This window comes from Paroedura picta, chromosome 15 (assembly GCF_049243985.1).
Source record: "Paroedura picta isolate Pp20150507F chromosome 15, Ppicta_v3.0, whole genome shotgun sequence".
NCBI lineage: Eukaryota > Metazoa > Chordata > Lepidosauria > Squamata > Gekkonidae > Paroedura > Paroedura picta.
Window position 1 is genome coordinate 8,099,924 of NC_135383.1, and position 17,981 is coordinate 8,117,904.

Below are 17,981 nucleotides of genomic sequence, written 5' to 3' on the forward strand. Positions count from 1 at the left end.
GAACCTTTATGTTCCCCGTTTAGGTGAACGCTGTGGGCTAAGTCAGAACGCCTTGCCGGAGCCTCCCCAGTGAGCGTGGGGGCTCAGCAGTGGCTTCCCCGCATCTCTTCCCAGCTGAATTACAATATTCACTTTGACAGCTCTCATATTTAATATTTGCATAAAGCTCAGGAACGTCACGTATCTTACCCCGGGTAACCCTTAAGACATCCTTATAATGGAGGCAGTATTCCAACTCCTACATTGCAGATGGGAGCCGGGGTGGCCGAATGGGGGAGCATCTGTTCGGCAGGAGAAGGTCCCACGTTCCATCTTCAGCATCTCCAGGAGAAAAAGGGACCAGATGGCGATGTGGAAGACCTTTGCCTGAGACCCTGGAGAGCTGCTGGCAGTCAGAGTGGGCAATATGGACCTTGCTTGACTTCCTCCTCCTCCTCCTCCTCCTCCATCATCATCATCTTCATCATCTTCATCATCTTCTTCGCCTCAATCCGAGGAACTGGTGCATTTCAAATCAGCCAAATGTCCAAGAATATTTTCCAAGTCAATGCATGTTTCTTCTTCTTCTTCTTCCTCTTCTTCCTCTTCTTCCTCTTCTTCCTCTTCCTCTTCCTCTTCTTCCTCCTCCTCCTCCTCTTCTTCTTCCTCTTCCTCTTCCTCTTCCAGAAGCTATGAATAGATTAGGCTCTGCTGTCACTAAATACCTTAAGGTTTGTTTCTGCAGAAGTGTGCATGCACATGAACGTTTATACTTGGACTAGACCTTCATTAATGTTCAAGGTGTCCCTGGACTCAAATTGCGTTCTGATGCTTCAGTCCCCCCACGGCTCCCCAACTGCAATGAAAGACCTTTCTGACCCATGGAGCCCCTGAGATTTAAATGGATCATCCGTCGATTCTGGCATCAGCCTTAAACTCAGAGGGTGTGTCCAGAAGTCACTCTTTTCCTTCACCCCCATCGGAGGTGTTTGATGCACAGCATTTCAGGAGTAAAGACTTTCTCTTCTTTAGTGCTGATGTCAGATTCCTTCCCTCCCAGAACTGCCTTAGGCAACACATGCAGGGAGAATCAAGGTTATGTCCTTGTTCCCAGTGATTTATTCCCTTGCAACGTTTTACAAGTCCGAGGACTGAGCACAATCCAATAAAAAACAAAATATCCTCAGAAGCGTGAGGCTAACAAGTGCCTCCTCCAAAGGGAACAAATAAAAGAAGGAAAGTTTCCAGGACTCTGACCAGCTAGTCAAACTGCGGCCCTCCAGATGTCCATGGACTACAATTCCCAGAAGCCCCTGCCAGCGAATGCATGACATTGGGATCTAATGGGTATGAACCAGGAGTTTCTGGGAAAGGAGAGCCTATTTTCACCATGGCCAATTTCCATCTTGAGATACTTGTGTCTAGGTTAGGGATTACAGCAGGGTATAATGCAGTAGAGTAGGGATGACCGAACTGTGGCTTTCCGGATGTCCATGGACTACATTGACCACGAGCCCCTGCCAGCTCGAGCTGGCAGGGGCTCATGGTCAATGTAGTCCACGGACATCTGAAGAACCACAGTTTGGCCACCTCTGCCATAGAACCAGACCCTGTGGTGGAGAAAATTGCATGCCGTTCTTCCTTCTTGTGGTTGAGCTGCATTTGCCGAGATGTGGTGGGCTGCACCTTCGGACTCCCACTCAAATCACACCTCCACTGCCTCTGTGACTGCCCCTATGCTCCGGTCTGGCTCTAGAGTAGAGATGGGCCTTGCAATAGATTGCGAGATCCCCAGTGAGACCTGCCCCCTCCCCAAGGCCCTCATTTCCACCCCGTGGTTCACCATACGGGCTACGTCTCCTTGATTCCATCACCCCTTCCCTGCCCCAGCCGAACACAAGCGTGCAGCTGGGTCGGGCGCATTGTTTCGTTCGCTTCTTTTTTACGGATGGCCAACCTCTGATCGCATCTCTTATTTCCCCCACGTCCCCTTCCATTAATCTGGCGCTCAGAGACCTTCCTGTTTTCTAAAGGAGGGGAGGGAGCAGACCGTCTCCGGGTCTTCTGCAGTGTTTTGATCAAAGGGGTGATGGAATCTTGGCCCTGGCCAATGGGAGGGCAGGCAGGGGGCAGAGAGGGGAGGAGCCGGGCTGGGTTTCAAAAAGGGAAGGGAGCAGAGGGATGGCCAAAGGATGGTTGAACAGGGAAGCCTGTTCACATCTGGAGATGCAGGGAGGTGAGCCATGGACAAGGTTGCTAGCTCTGGACTGGGAAATACCCCCCCCCCCCACGTCTCCTGCTGCTTTCCATCCACTTTGACCCGCTCCTTTGGCTCAAACCTAAGAAGGCAGAAAACCCTCTTGAAAGACAGGGTGGCTGAGCGTGCTGCAATTCTGCCCTCCCTTCCCTTCCCTTCTGGACTGTTTCTCTGCTGCTTCTGGCTACCTGTGTTCCGCCAAGGAGGATACGGTACAGAGGCTCTCAATGGCCACACGGGTCACTGCTGCAGAGCAGCAGAGCTTTTTGTTGGCTAAGGCCAGGCGCCCAGCATAGTCTTTGCAAAACAGCACGGTCAGCGGACCACGCGGGGTGGGGTGCCTGGCCCTTTTAATAAGCAGAGGCTCCTTCACACTGGCTAACATAGAGGGCTTGTTTTTCTTCCTGGAGGATTCAGAGCTCCGCTGAAACACGGGAGGCCTCATTTAATGAGTGTGATGTTCCCATGAAACATGACCTGCTTTTCTTTCCAATTTATGGCCTGTTGAGGGGGAAGGGGATGGGAACCAGGAGATTGTCTGCAATGGGGGGGGGGGTTAGGAAGAAGGAGGAATGCATCCCTGGTAGGGTGGCCAGCTCCAGGTTGAGAAATAGCTGCAGATTTTGGGGCTGGAGCTGCAAGTGGGTGGAATTTGGGGCAGAGAGGGACGTCAGTGGAGTATATCTCTATGGAATCCACCCTTCAAAGCAGCCATTTTCTCCAGAGAAGAAGAGTTTTCACTGCCTGAAAGAGTCTCAAAGTGGCTTACTAGCACCTTCCCTTCCTCACTTCACAACAGAAGTTGTGAGAGAGGAAAAAAAACTGCTCTGTGAGAACAGCTCTAACAGGACTGTGACTAGCTCAAGGTCACCCAGTTGGCTGCATGTGGAGGAATCAAACCCAGTTTGCCAGATTAGAAATTGCTGCTCTTAACCACTGCACCACACTGGCTCAGGGGATTCACCTAGTGTTCATTGGCCCCTCAGGTTAAATCACCTAGCTTGGTCTGAATGTGGATCAGGATGTGTTAGGCTCACCTGCAGCCGGGAAACCCCTGCCCTTGGCCACAACTCCCTGCTTTTGGGAAACTAGGAGTGGGAGAGAAAATATGGACTAGAAATGGCCTTCGGAGTGATGCTCTAGTCTAGGGACTTGCTGGTGTCTTTTATTGACTTTACTATAGAGATTCAGGAAAATCCTAGAGTGCCACCCGGGAGTGACATCACATCCTCCCCGCACTCCACTTCCCCAGGCAGTGCCCTCAAAATCTTCCAGCATTCGCCTTGGAAATGCTGGCAGCCCTGGGATGTATTTTTTTCATATCCTACTGGAAGAAACACATTGCAGACGGACAGACAGCTTTCAGACAGGAAATGAAACAGACGGCCGTGGAGACTGACCAAGAAATGTCAAAATTGGGTGACTCACCAGCAGTGCTCAGAATTCGGGGCGGGGGAGAAGCAACTGGCTGGTTTCATTTCTAATTGGACCCATTGAAATAGGTCCATCTTGAAGTAAATAGCTCCCGTTGTGCACGGTGGCCTCCAAAGTGGCCATTCCAGGCTGAAGCAGCCAGCGTCACGACATGGAGGAGAGGGGAGGCACGGGTGCCAGCATGCCACTCTGCACTTGCATGTGTGTGCCAACTGGCGCACCGGCGCCCACACCTCCCCTCCCCCCCTGCGCCACAGTCCTGGCTGCTTTGGCTTGGAACGGCCACTTTGGACACCACTGGGCACAACCCTACCTGAAATCATTGTAGCCAGTTACTCAAACGGATACATCTCTTGGGCCTATATTACTGGGGTAATTATTTGGGGGTCAAACAGTCTGGTGTATGCTGGGGTCTGAGCTGCAAACTCCGGTTCAGTTTGGATTTGGCCATGGAAATACGACCCCCCCCCCCATCTCAGCTCTGCTCCTCGGGTCCCATCTCAAGGGAATTTGGGTCTGGCCAAGCTGACACCTGAGATGCAGTCTTGGCTCTTCTTGGTCCTTCTCTGAGCTCTCTTGTCGTGTTTTTCCTGAGCCCAGAGGTGTGTCTTTTGCAAGCTTCCGTGAAAGCTCTTCGGATCGGCCCTCTGCGCCCGCAGAGAGTTCAAACCCTAAAGGAGATTCTACCTTTGGAGCCTCCTGGGAACCTCTCAGGGTCATCAATGAACAGGAAAGGAGAAAAGGAAAGTGGCTTTAGAGATCGGGTTCTTCAGATGCCAAACGAGTAAAGAGCACGGTGCAGTCAGCTTATCGGGCACCGTCACACTCTTATGCGATCAAGCTGCAACCCGAGGACATTACCCTTGCAAATGCCGCCTTTGTTGAAGTGTTGCAGCTCCGGTACTGTTTTCAGAGCAAAGTTTGCGGGGTGAAATAACCTTTCCCGGCTAATTAAGGCAGCCTGCAGAGATCCCTTCTCCCTCCGATTTTGTTTGCTTTGCTGGAAAATTGACATTGCAGCTCACGTGCATTTGCATAACAAAGTACTCTGCGCTTTGGTATTTCGCGGAGATGCAGAAATGCAGTCGCTTCTGGGGCTCTGCCGTCAACCTGGATTTTTTTAAAATTGGGAGGAGAAACTCTGTATTGCAGTGGGGGGGGGAGAAATTGACCCCCAAACCTGAATATTCACCTTTTAGAAATCACATTAGCCCCTGTTATTGCCTTTGAGAGCTATGGTGGTGGAGTAGTTAAATAGTGGTGGACTGTAATCGGGAGAACTGGGTTTGATTCCCCGCTCCTCCACATGCAGAAGAAGAAGGGGATTTTATACCCCGCTTTTCACTACCCAAAGGAGCCCCAAAGCAGATTACAAACATCTTTCCTTTCCTGTTCCCACAACAGACACCCTGTGAGGTAGGTGGGCCTGAGAGAACTCAGACAGAACTGCTCTGCAAGAACAGCTCTAGCAGGACGGTGAGTAGGCCCAGGTCACCCAGCCGACTGCGTCTGCAGGAGTGGTGGGATCTAACCCGTTTCTCCAGATTAGACGTCGCCGTGCTTAACCACTACACCAAGCTGGCTCGATCACCCAAGTTGAGTGACCTTGGGCTAGTCACAGTTGTCTTTGAGCTGTTCTCGCACAGCAGTTCTCTTAGGTCTCTCAGTCCCACCACAATATAGAGCTTCACAAGGTGTCTGTTGTGGGGCAGGGAAGGGAAAGGAGTTTTTAAAGCTGCTCTGGGACTCCTTCGGGTAGTGAAAAGCAGGATATAAAAAAAACGGTCCTTCTCTTTTGCTTGTTTCCTTTCCACCTCTGAATTCCCTTTTTCTCCCTCGCCGCTTCCTCCTTCAGGCTCAGCCCCTTGAGTGATGACATCAAATTAAAGATCAGGCAGTGACCAGGTTGACATCATGACAATGTCACCTTGATGGACCAAGAGATCGAGCTTCATGGGTGTCCTTGTTTGGGAAACAGCCATGGCTTAGCGGCAAAGCATCCGTTTTGCACGCAAGAAGTCCAGGTTCTGTCCCTGACAACTCCGGCTGAAAATATTGCCTCTGGGGCCAAGCAACTATTCTTGCCTAGTGTGGGTTCCCTAAAAACACGCCAGACTGGAAAACCTTTTATTTATTTTTTAAATTAACTGCAGCAAAACCAAAAAGGCCCAGGGGACTCATGTTCCGAAAACCTGCACCAATACGTCTGCCTTATAGGGCTGGCTAAGATGCCTGGACCAATGCAATAATGGCATTCTTTCAAAAATCTGCCCCCCCCTTTCCCCCCTTCCCCCCCTAAGCCTCTGATCCATCTGTCCCTGGTCTTCGTGGCAGAGGATGCTTTGTTGGGTCTTTGGTATAATAGTTTTCTAAATAGATGGTTTTAAATGCATAGGGTCTTATCTCGTATGAGGTTTTGACTGCTGGGAGCTGTCCCGAGATTTTCGCTAGGCGGCCTAGAAATAAAGTAATAATAATATTGATAATAGTCATCTCCAGGTCCCCTTTGGTCCTCCCCCAAAGTCTCCAGGCCAGCCCTGGAGACCTGATCTCACCCTCTGACATGGCAGGGAGTCCAGGCCTCATCTCTCAAGCTTATACTAAACAGGGCGTATTTCCAAGCAACCCTGTATTTCTGGCACCAGCTTGTATCGAGCCATTAGAAGCAAGAGTTAAAGTGACCTTTCATTCTAGTCAAAACATAATTCCTTAACATATCTGAAAGGCACTCTATAAACCGTTTCCACTATGTTCCATTGTAGGGAAAAGGTTACATAGCAAGCGGTCCTTCTTAAGGCAGAGCAAAAAGAGAGATCAGCTTTTGGTCTCCAACATGGAACGAAAACCAATTCCCAAGAGCTACATGATCAATGACAAGCTTGCAGACATTTCCTTTAAATACCACTCTGTCCAAAGGACCAGGCGATGTGAAAAGACCTCTTCCTGAGACCATGAAAGCGGCCATCAGTCTGAGCAGATTGTATTGACCGTAATGGACCAAGGATCTGATTTGGCACAAGGCAGGGTCCGTATGTTCGTTTGTTCATTCATTCATTCAACTGAATTTTAGACCACCCTAAAATAGATGGATGGATGGAATGGATAGATGGGTGGAGGGAGGGAGGGATGGATGGATGGATGGGTGGGTGGGTGGGTGGGTGTATGATAGGCTGAAAATGGACTCAGCTGGGATGTGCTTTTTGGCACTCCTAGAAATGGACACATAACCAGCTTGTTCTATTATCCTATTACCCAAGTGGTCAGGTAGGTAGGTAGGTGGATGGATGGGTGGATGGGTGGATGGGTGGATGGGTGGATGGATGGATGGATGGATGATGGATGGATGGATGGAAGGAAGGATGGATGATTGTCTGAAAATGACCTCAGCTGAGAAGTCCATTTTGGCACTCCTAGAAATGGACACCTAACCAGCTTGTCCTATCACCCTGTGGTTCAACTCCCCAAGAGGGAAGGCGAAATCTTATTCCAGGGGATCCATTATGTTTCAAGGGCCCCCTAAGCCGCACTCAAGCATTTTGGAGAGTCGTTATCAGTGGGAAGAGGAGGTGGGGGTGAGGAGGTGGGGAAAGGAACTTTTGAGACTCAGGGAATGAAAGCGAGAAACCCTCTCCCAGCTCAAAGGCAGGCCCAGAGTGCTTCTTTTCGAAAGGGAACTCCACGGCAAAATAAGTAAATAGCCCTCCTGCCTGGCTAGGCCCTCTGAATCTTGCTGATTATAGTAATTGCGGCAAAACGCTGTAGCCAAAAAGGCCTGGGTTGATTGCCAGCTCTATCGCTAATGTGTTGGAGGGAAAACACCTCGTTTCACGATTAGCCGTCGAAAGCAAAGCCTTTGTCCGTTGTAGGGTCTGTGTGTGTGTGTGTGTATGCAGAGAGTGGGATGCCTTGAGCCAGAATAAAGAAGGGTAGCTGGCTTCACATCTGCTTCCGCTTTTATTCCGAAAGCTCAAAAGCAAATAATCCATGTCGCCGTGGAGAGACTTGGTGGAAATGATGCAAGGTTCAGAGGGGTCCAGGGGTCAAAAACGCTGGTTGGTGGCTTCAGAATCCGAGAATGTCGGCAACGACAGAACACAGAGCAGTGAGCAGCCCTACAATCGCGAAGTTTGGAGGGAGCATGGACCATTCGAGCTCTGGCCACCGTCTTCCAAGAGGTTGGGACAAGGGATCGTGGGCATGGGCTCCCATTGGCCACATCAGACGTTCGGACACAGAGCTACCCTTATATGGCAACAGGCCAGGGATCAGGCCAGGAGAGGAATGGGAAGGTGACTGTAAGCCACTTTGAGCCTCCTTTGGGTAGGGAAAAGCGGCATATAAGAACCAACTCTTCTTCTTCTTCTTTCAAACCCCGTAGTGTCTATTCCAGCCTTTCTCCGTTTTTTGTGACCCTTGAGAGCCCCCTGAAACCTCCTTCAAACTTTGAGAAGCTCCAGAAGTGGCGTGATCATGCAGAACGTGGTTGGGAAGCAAAGTTGTGGACATGACTGTCCTCTTCTTACCCGCTCCAGACCGATCGGCATGGCGTGCGATGGGGTGGGCAGCCTTCCGCTTGGCTGGGTGGATAGCACAACCTGTGAGGTGGATGTGTTTCATGAGGAGAGGTGTACATGCAGAGGATGTTGCACGAAGGGCCAGCTGCACATATGGCTACCCTCCACACTACGTCAACTGTAGTGTGTCCCCAGGAAGCCTGGCTACCAAGCCCCCGGTCTCTTTGCCTGTGGACTGTCACATCTGTGCTCCCCACGCAACAGATAAACCCCCGGCTCACTGATAGAGTGCAGGCTTTGCACGCAGGAAGTTTGATCCCCAGCCATGCTAATCAAAGGATCTCAGGTGACAGGTGGGAGAAAGACCTCTCTCTCTGCCTTAGACCCTGGAGAACTGCTGCCCGTGGAGGTGAAGGACACCAAGAGCGATGGACCAAGGAGATAACGTGGCATTTGATGCCCGAAGGTGAAAGGGCTTCCTTTTCTTCACGCCATTGGGAAGCTGGCTCCTGGGGAGCTCCAAATTTCCTTTTGCTGTCTCCAAACAATTTAGTGATGTGTTGCCAAGACAACCAGAACTCCCACACATCGCTGTTTCACTCCAAAAGACATTCTGCCATTATCTGCTCCTTTCTCCTTCTTCCTCTCCCTCCCTCTCCCTCTCCTTCAATCTCTCCTCCCCCTCTCTCTCTCACACACACACATACACAAACACACACAAACATGGGAGCTCTGGATGTCATCTGAGGTACCTCCCACAAATCTGCAGTGCTTCACGGTCCATATTTCTGCATGTTCCAGAACCCCAGGATCATTTTTGACTTCCTGCTTATTGGTAGGACCCTCTGGTTTTGTGCTCCCACGTCTGACCCACATGAAGGAAGGGTGAAATATGAGGCTAATTGAGATGCTCAAGGAGCCCCAGTTACGGAGGATGGAAAGTGCAGTCAAGTCACAGCCGAGCAACAGATCAACGGAGGCGGTTCCTTTGTTGCCTGCCTCCAGGTCATGACCCTGGACTTCCTTGGTGGTCTTCCATCAGTGTACGAAGCAGGGCTGACCCTGCGTACCTTCTGAGATCTGACAGAGTAGGCTAGCCTGGGGCAGCTAGGTCAGGATAACTCGGTTATTAATGCTGTATCCCTAACCTTGGTATGTCTGACTGAGGAATATTATGGGCTGACACTGCCTACAGACTGCTGGGGATGACAGTCCGTGGGCCGTGAAACAAGTCATTTGGACAAGTGAGCACAGAGCAAGGGAGCCAAGAGGGCATTCTCAGAAATGCAAAAGTGTTCAGACCAAGAGACTCTTTGACCCTTCTGAGTCCACGGAGGGGTTGTTGCTCAGGGGAAGAGCTTCTGCTTTGCACGCAGAAGGTCTCAGGTTCAATCCCTCGCATCTCCAGTTTTAAAGGACCAGGCATAATGGGGCGGGGGGGTTACAGAAGGCTGCAGTGAGAAGGGGCAGGGGAAATTCTAATTCAGCTTTTTGACCCTGAAACATTCTTCAGGCTTCAAGAAACCCCAGAAGTGGCACAATTGTCCAGAATGAGGTTGGGAAGCAGAGCTGTGTACATGACCCCCCCCTCTCCTCATTGGCTATTTTGGGAGAGGGGTCAACATGACCATATGTGGACATATCACCCAACAAATGTTTTAACAAATTTAAATATAAACATCAATTAACCCCCACCCATTTGGGAAACCCTTCTGGGGTCATCAAGAAATCCCAATTCTACTTTGCCCGAACCTCTTCCAAACCCGTCATGATAGGTAAAGGGGAAGGTTTCCAACTTCCAGGTGGATTCTGGAGCTCTCCTAGAATTCTAATTGCTCTTCAGATCATCTCCATGGAGAAAATGGCAATTTAGGGAGTGTGGCCTCTATGGTGCCTCATCCCTGCTGAACTTCCTCCCCTACCTAAGCCCACCATCCCAAGTCCCCACCCCCAAACCCGCCAGTTTCCCAATGCAAAGCTGGCAATCCTAACAAAAGGAAGCAATAAAATGGGGAAAAACCCACAATTCCTCCAAAATATGTGCAAGAGCCCCATTAGAAGAGGCTCAAGAAACCCCTGGAGTTGAGTCAAGAAGATCCGTTCCACAGAGTGTGCCGAGGCAGAACTGGAAATGCCATCCGGGAACGAAAACGAAGCAAAGTCCTTAAGATTTTGAGCCCCTCTCCACCAAATGGATGTGCTCGCAATCCCAGCTCCTCCTCCTTGGGGAAGAAATTTCAAATTGTATTAAAAGCGTTAGCCGGCGCTGTCGATTGAGTCTGACATGCCATGAGAGAGGCAGCCAGGCCAAGGACTTTCATCCAGGGGGAGTCTCGCCGTAATGTATTCCCAGGAAACTCGAGCTCCTGCTTCCTCCCCAGCGGCGTCTGGGAATTACCTGCTGATGTGTGGCAGATGGGGATGCGTCCCTCCCTGCGCTGACTCGCAATTGCTTTCGCTCGCGAACCAGAGCGAGGGATGTCAAACATAAAGCTTGGGGACGTGTTAGGGCCCCGTGGGGGTCCCGGTTCACTGTGCGAGGGAGTGAGGGATGTCAAACATAGAGCGTGGGGACATGTTCAGGCCCTTGGAGCTCCAGTTCGTCGTACGGCGTGCCTACGATGCTCCGCTTGCGGCCACCTGCAAGGCTTGGGGAGCAGTGCGCTTCGCAGGGGAGGCAGAGGGGTTGACCGACTCCTGACTGCCAGGGCGTGCTGCGGCAGTGGCTTCTTTCTGTCTCATTGAAATGAGCAGCGCAAGCCACAGAGAAAGGCAGGAGTGGAATCTGCAGCCCCGGGGTGTTTGGTGAGACCCTTTGGGGAGCAAGGAGGGAGACTTGTGTGGCATGGAGTGTTTTACTGGCAGGATGAGAGGGAGAGGGAACAATTTCTTTGGGGTGGGAGATTTTTGGGGAGCAAGCAATAAGCCTGCCAAGTGTCTTGCTCCAGCCTCCCAGCCTCCCAACTGCTCTGCCTGCCACTGTTTGGTGGAGTGGTGAAGGAAAACAAAAGGCCGTTGTGAATTTCTTTCCTTCTGCAGGGGGTTGGACTAGATGAGTCCCTTCCAGCTCTATGATTCTATGATTCCTCACAGAGAATCCTAGAGCGTCGCACCAGTGTGATGACATCACTTTTAAGTTACTTGGAAGTAATATTTTGTGCAACCTCAGTATTTGGGACAATATTTTGTGCAACCTCATTCCCCAAGACCAGCCCTCTCCCTCTCCCATTGGCTGGCTATACTAGCAAGCAATGACTTGTAGGACAGATGGTTCAATGAGAGTGGCAGTCTCTTGTGTCACATGATCCTTGCTGAGATGGAAGCTCACCCCCTGGCCACCCACAGTGGTGGCACTGTACAGCAGCACGGAGCAGACTAGAAGCGCCCTCTTCCGGTGAGATGTACCTACTAGGGTCTCTGTACCTGCCAGAGCTTTCCCCCCCCCCTTCTGGACTCTCCAGTACAGGGCTCATGATGCTTAACCACCAGCTCCTTTGGGGAGAATCCATAGTGACTTGACTCGTTTCTACTGCCCGGTTCCTTATGAATCTCATCTAAGGGAGCCGTGCGGCTGCTCTGGAGCAAAGGACTGGAAAGAGTTAATCCCTGGCCTCCAGGATAATGGTGCTAGGACTGCATTTTCATAAAAAGAAACCTGCATTGCCACAGAGCACGGTCAGGTTCCTGGAAGTCCTAGGGCTGCTTGTGATAGCTCTTTTGATCATGCCAGATCTGATTGTGCGTCATGCCCAGTCAGCAAGCTCTGGTGCAGTGAGTCTCCTGTCTCGTCTAGCTCTCTTTCATTTCATTTAAAGAAAAAGTTTTATAGCCGACTGGACGCCGGTTTATCTCGGGAGCTCTCGGTTACGGTGTCGGCTAATGAGTCAGCCCGGTTGTTGCTATGGAGAGCCAGGGAAGGGTTCGATGAGTCCTGGACATGATTGGGAAGTATTCGTAGGCTGAAAAGTCATTGGTGGGCTCCCTGAGAAGATGAGGCCATGCTGAGAACGTGGGAGGATACTCCGGGCCCCTTTATCTTTACTTTGCAGCCATTGGAGCTTGGCTACAAGAGATTCCCCCATGCACAGCCCGAGATGTTCCCCGTTGAGTCCTGGATGATCCCAACAAAGAAGGTCCAACTTCGGAGAAAGGAGATTTGGGATGGGGCGGGTGACAAAGATCTTTAGAATGATTGGGAGCCACAAAGCCAAGAAAGGAAAACCCTTAACATAAAAAATGTGTGGAATAGGGAGGGTTTGCTTCACCGACTGAATCGGTTTCACAACAATAGAAACAAAAAAAGCACTCTGTGCATGCACTCGAATGGTCCCACCTTGAATAAATCGTTGTTGGTCTTAAAGGTGCTATTGGACTCTATTTGTGTTGGGCAGACCAACACAGCTACCTACCTGATTCTGTTTCAGTTTGCCTAACCCAGAATACACTGGGCACGTCCTTTTCAAATGTTCACTATGTGGGAGTTTGCAATAAGATCATGCCCCCCCCCACACCTCTTACCCCGCATTCCCAGGAATGGGGGAAAGGAAAGGAAAATGAAGAACCTCCTTTCTGGAGGAAACATTGAGGTTTCCAAACAGGTCGCTAAATATTGTGCATGCATATTACACCAAAAATGTTTCACTGGAAAACTGCCATGCTTTGGGTATACTATTAATCCCATGAAGGGCATAGCTATTAGCACATTCAAATATCTTCCCCTCAAATGTAACTCAGGGCAGATTTCTCCCAATTCCTGCTTCTAAGAGATTTATGCCTGTAATGTTCTTGACACAGTTTACCCTAGACTTATTGAATGTCATAGGATTGTTCAACTGCATTGTCCTTTACGTGAAGAAAATTAAATTTATCTGTGTGGATGAGAAGCCTCTGATTAATCTACTATTAAGTAATAAAGACCCTGTATTCATTGTGATGGTAGCCAAGATACTGCTGGCTATTCCAAATCACACTCACCATTTCAGGAATCCTGTAACCCTTTAAATGTCTAATTTTTAACAGGTATGCCAATAAAGGTATTCACAGATTCACTATTAACCCTGATCTCTTTTGGGTTTAATTCTTTTTTATACATTTGACTTTAAAGCATCCATTTGCCGGTAAGCACTTGATTTGATTACAATTTGCAACGTTGTGCAGGTTTTTCTAGCTAGACTAGAGCTGTGCTGCAAATAAACCTGGATCGCTTTGTCTAACCGGTTTCTGTGTCCCTCCGCAGGTCAGGTTACCCTGTACAAAGCCATGCTTGGATTTTAATAGCCATGTTTCGACTCGCCATGGATTTCACCTCCTGCGAATCTCTGAGCCAAGGCCACAGGCTCCGGCTCTTGCAGAGACCTGCTAGCTGGTACGGATTTCCCCACCGTTCTTTGTGGCACATTAAAGGCGGTCAACAAGCAAGGAGTCGCGGGCTTCTGGGGAGCCGGGCCTTCCCCTATTTGGAACAGTCTAACGGACAAATGCCAACGTATCATTCCAGAAGGCTGCACAAAGCGGTGGACCTCCTCTGGAAAAGCGGACGGGCCAAGCGCTTTGGGGCCTCGAAGCCTCCGTCCTTGGCCGAGTATCAGGCTTATTTGAAACGGAGGAAAAGGAACATCCAGGGAATCATCAACCCCACGGCGGAGAACGGGGTGATAGTGTGGGGCTCGACGAGTCCCTTGGAGTCCTTGGAAACGGACACGCTCCCGCACACCAGCACCAAAAGGAGTACGCCAACCATCACCACCACCACCACCACCCTACTCGCCACCACCACCACCATGGCTGCTTCCACCACGGTACCGCCCAAAGGACCCGGGCCTGGGATCGGCAGGCACAACCCCGGGACTCAGGTTAGCACAAGGGAACCGCCCGCCACCCCCAACGGGAGCGGAAAAGATGTCGACGTCCCTCCGCCTAAGCTACCGGGGGAGACTTCAGGTAGGTACCAAATCTGTTTCCGTGTCGTGGGCCGATGTTGCCTTCTAAATGTTGATGCTTAGCAACTGGGAGATGGAGAAAAGAGACAGGCTGCCCTTTGAGGGAGAAGGAGAGAGATGCGCCACTGAGGATAAAACCCATGAAAGATCAAGCTGTTGGGTTCGAGGTAATGATGTATTATCCTCAGAGAAACTTACTGTCAATGTAATTCCAGCAATCTAGTAGCCTGGCAGGGACAATTTGATGCTTGCATAACCAGCGGCACCATAGTGCAGGAGCCGACCAACCTTTTTGAGTACCCCTGGTCTTTGGATTCCACTTGTTTGGCCCAGCCAGAGAACATGCTGGGGTGTGGTTAAAGAGCAGCGGATTCTAATCTGGAAAACCGGGTTGGATTCCCCGCTCCTCTGTGTGCAGCCAGCTGGGTGACCTTGAACTTATCACAGTTCTCTTAGGGCTGTTCTTGGAGAGCAGTTCTGTGAGAGTTCTCTCTGCCCCACCTGCCTCATCGTGTGCCTGTGGTGAAGAGAGGAAGGGAAAGGTGTTTACATGGTGCTTTGGGACTCCTTTGTGTAATGAAAGGTGGGATATAGAACAGCTCTTCTTCTTCTAGAGCAGGGGGTGGGCAAACTGTGGCTCTTCAGATGTCCAGGGACTACAATTCCCATGAGCCCCCACCAGCACATGCAGGGAGATCCGACCCCACCGAATTCTTGGAATGTCGATTCTAATTGTTAGTTTCGCTGCCGTGTCACAGCCAACTCATGGCGATTCCTCATAGGGTTACCAAGGTCAGAGAGTTTCAGAGGCGGTTTTCCTTTGCCTGCCTTTGCATCGCTACCCTGGAACTTCTTGGTGGTCTTCCATCAAGACCAAAACAGGGCTGACCAAGATGAGGTTCTGAGATGAGCTAGCCTGAGCTACCCAGAGCCCAATACTTCATGGATGACGTGGGGTTAGGTATGAATGGGGAGCTGAGCGTTTCCCAATTTGGAACAGTCTAAGGGACAAACGCCAAAAGGCTGCCCAAGGTGATGGACCTACTGTGGAAAAGTGAGTGGCCCAAGCTCTTGGTGACCTCAAACTCTTGCTTGTTGATCTTACTGAAGGTAGGCAGACTGCTGCTGCCCACAGGCCTCTGGGGAACCTTCCAAACACTGTCTTGCATTCCGTGGGAGAAGAAAGGTGAAGCTTTCTGAATGAATGAATGAATGAATGAATGAATGAATGAATTCTGCGGTTGAAAGGGATGGTTAGTATTCCAGATTAAATGGCTCTGAAAGCTTTGCTGTGATGTCCGATATATATCTTCAGTGTCCCAGGCTTGTGTGGTTATATTCTGCAGTGACTTGAAGCATGTCAACACTGAGTTGCCCCTTTTGGGTTGGGAAATTCCAGGAGATTTGCGAGGTGGAGTCTGGGGAGGAACATACCATACAGCCCACCTTCCAAAGCTGCCATTTTCTCCAGGGGAAGCCATCGTGGTCACCTGGGCCCATTCCGCACACAGAGGATAATGTACTTTCAATGTGCTTTGGAAGCTGGATTTTCCTGTGCAGAACAGGAAAATCTACTTCTAAAATGCACTGAAAGTGCATTATCTATTGTGTGCAGAATAGGCCCTGGAAATCAATTGCAATAGCAGAGGATTTCAGGTGCCCTCTGGAGGTTGGCAACAGCATGGCTTGGGAGCACAGAGCTGATTGGGCCAGGCTGCCGACGCTTTGAGGAAAGACCTCCTGAAGCCCATTCGTCATCTCCGCCTTCTCTTTACAGAAACGCTCCCTGATTTCTTGGAGCATTTTCAGCGTTTGGCTGTCAAAAGTTTGCATGCCCAATGAGGGGGAACCTTTCAGCATGCAGTTAAGCAAATGGCATGGAAATGAAAAACATTTCTCCGCTTTGAGTCCCAGCCTGGGACCTGAACTGCATCTCGGAGAGAGCTTGTCAAAAATTCCTGAAGGCTGATCTCTCTCCCCCCCCCCCCCCAGCTCCAGGGAACCAGCTTGTAAACTGCCTGACCCGAAAGAGCTAAAACAGAAGCAGAGCTGTTGATACATTCTCCGAAAGTCCTTTCCAGCAGCCTGGGTAGCTGTGTTAGCATCAGCAGGTGGGGTTAAGCTGGAGTCTGGTTCTGCTGTGTATCCCACCCTGCCTTTTGATGACCCACCCACCCAGATTCTCCTTAGCCCCCAAGCAGAGTCCCAAACAAAGGATGTCCCCAACCCCCATAAAGAGACCTTTATTGGGAGTGGCCTGCCAGCCAAGAAAAGAAGCACAGTTGACAATGGAGTAGAAGAGGAGATGCAACAAAATGTCCAGCAACAGAACAAACTGGGAGTCTTCCTGATCGTTTTTAGGGGAGGTGTTCTCTTTAAGGTTGCCAAGTCTGGGGAATGGGGTAGAACTGACCTGGAGTGAGGAAGGAAGAAGCCTGAAATAAGTCACATTACTGTATCACCCAGAAGAGACATAGGGACGTCAATGATGTTGGGAGGATGACACTCTGGTTTTTGGGAAAACTCTATGGTAGAATTAGCTTCTTACCATTGAGTTTTGTCCAAAAACCAGAGTGTCCCCCAGACGTCACTGACATGACTACAGCCAGGTGGTGTAGAAATGTGAGGGGAAAGGTGCCAAACTGGGGGATCCCCAGCCCCAACAGGGGGGCAGCAACTCTAGTCCCCTGGAGGCTTCAACAACACTTGGGTTTGTGAACCCAGTAAACCCACACCACATCGGCATTATTGAATGTCTCCTCTGGCCTCCTCCCTCACTGTGATCCCTACCACTCTCTCTCACTCAGCAGATATGGATGAGGAAGCTGGCTTTCCAGTCACGGCAAATTATGTTTGCTCTTTCTGAAGTCAAATTGGGAGGCCGCCTGGTGCACTTTGAGTAAATTAATTCGCGGAGCCTTGGTTGAGACTTGTCCGGCAAGAACGATCCTGATTGTTTCGCCAAAAAGGCAGGGAGAAAGGAATGATGGGATTCCGCATAATAATCTAGGCACAGATTAATTTCTCTAATGGACTCTGCGTGCAGAAAGGGACATATGAACTGGTTCCTGTCTCCGTGGCCAAAACTAAGATGCTGCAGGAACCGCATGGCTGCCGCCGAAATCAGCAGGCCTGTGTCGCCTCCCAGCCCCCCCCCCAAATTCTAGTACTATAAGCGAAACATGATGAGATGCAAGTTTTTCAACTACAAAAGAGATTGGTGACATCATTGAGTGACATCATCTCTAGGGGTGGACTGGCCATTTAACTCTCTGGGGAAGTTCCTAGTGGCCCACTGCCCTGGAGAACTGCTGACGTCCACCATCAAACGGAGACACTTGGGACCTCCCACAGGCTCACCTCTGTCTCAGCAGCTTTCTCCTCCCATGATTGATGCCTCTCCCTAGCACCTCTGGCCAGGTGTGAGCTGAGGAGCTCCTGAGCGCCATCCGCCAGCATCCTAAGAGCCACGCCCACTTGGCTACTGCCTGGGCAATTTTAACCGCCCAGCCCACTCGTGGTAAGCCAGGCTGGGTCACGGTGGCCTGTCCAAGAGAGGAAGCGGAGCAGAACTGGAAAGTACAATCTGAGCGGTTCAGCCTCCTCTTTTCAGATTTGGCCCATCAAGATCATGAGGTTCACTGCTGCGTTTCTGGTTGATTTGGGGAGGTTTGGGGAAAGGGCTCTGGGAGACGGATTCTGGTTGAGCCAGGCAGTTCCTTCTCCTCCGGGCTGCGGGCCTTGTGGGAGGCACAGGTCCCCCCCCCATACCACATAAACCGTGGCAGTGTTGTCCCCCCCCTCCCCGAAGCTCTGTTGCTATTAGCAACATGTTTCACCGTGAGCTTGATCTGGAAC

The 17,981-nt window shown here is 50.5% G+C and overlaps 1 protein-coding gene across 2 annotated transcripts in view; it reads left to right on the plus strand.

The window, feature by feature from the left end:
* Positions 1 to 17,981, plus strand: part of AJAP1 (adherens junctions associated protein 1) — a 91,143-nt gene that overhangs the window by 26,855 nt on the left and 46,307 nt on the right. For both annotated transcript variants that reach the window (XM_077311929.1, XM_077311928.1), the window contains exon 2: positions 13,421 to 14,124. In XM_077311929.1, coding sequence (XP_077168044.1) covers positions 13,421 to 14,124 — 704 coding nt within the window. The remainder of the gene's footprint in view (positions 1 to 13,420; positions 14,125 to 17,981) is intronic.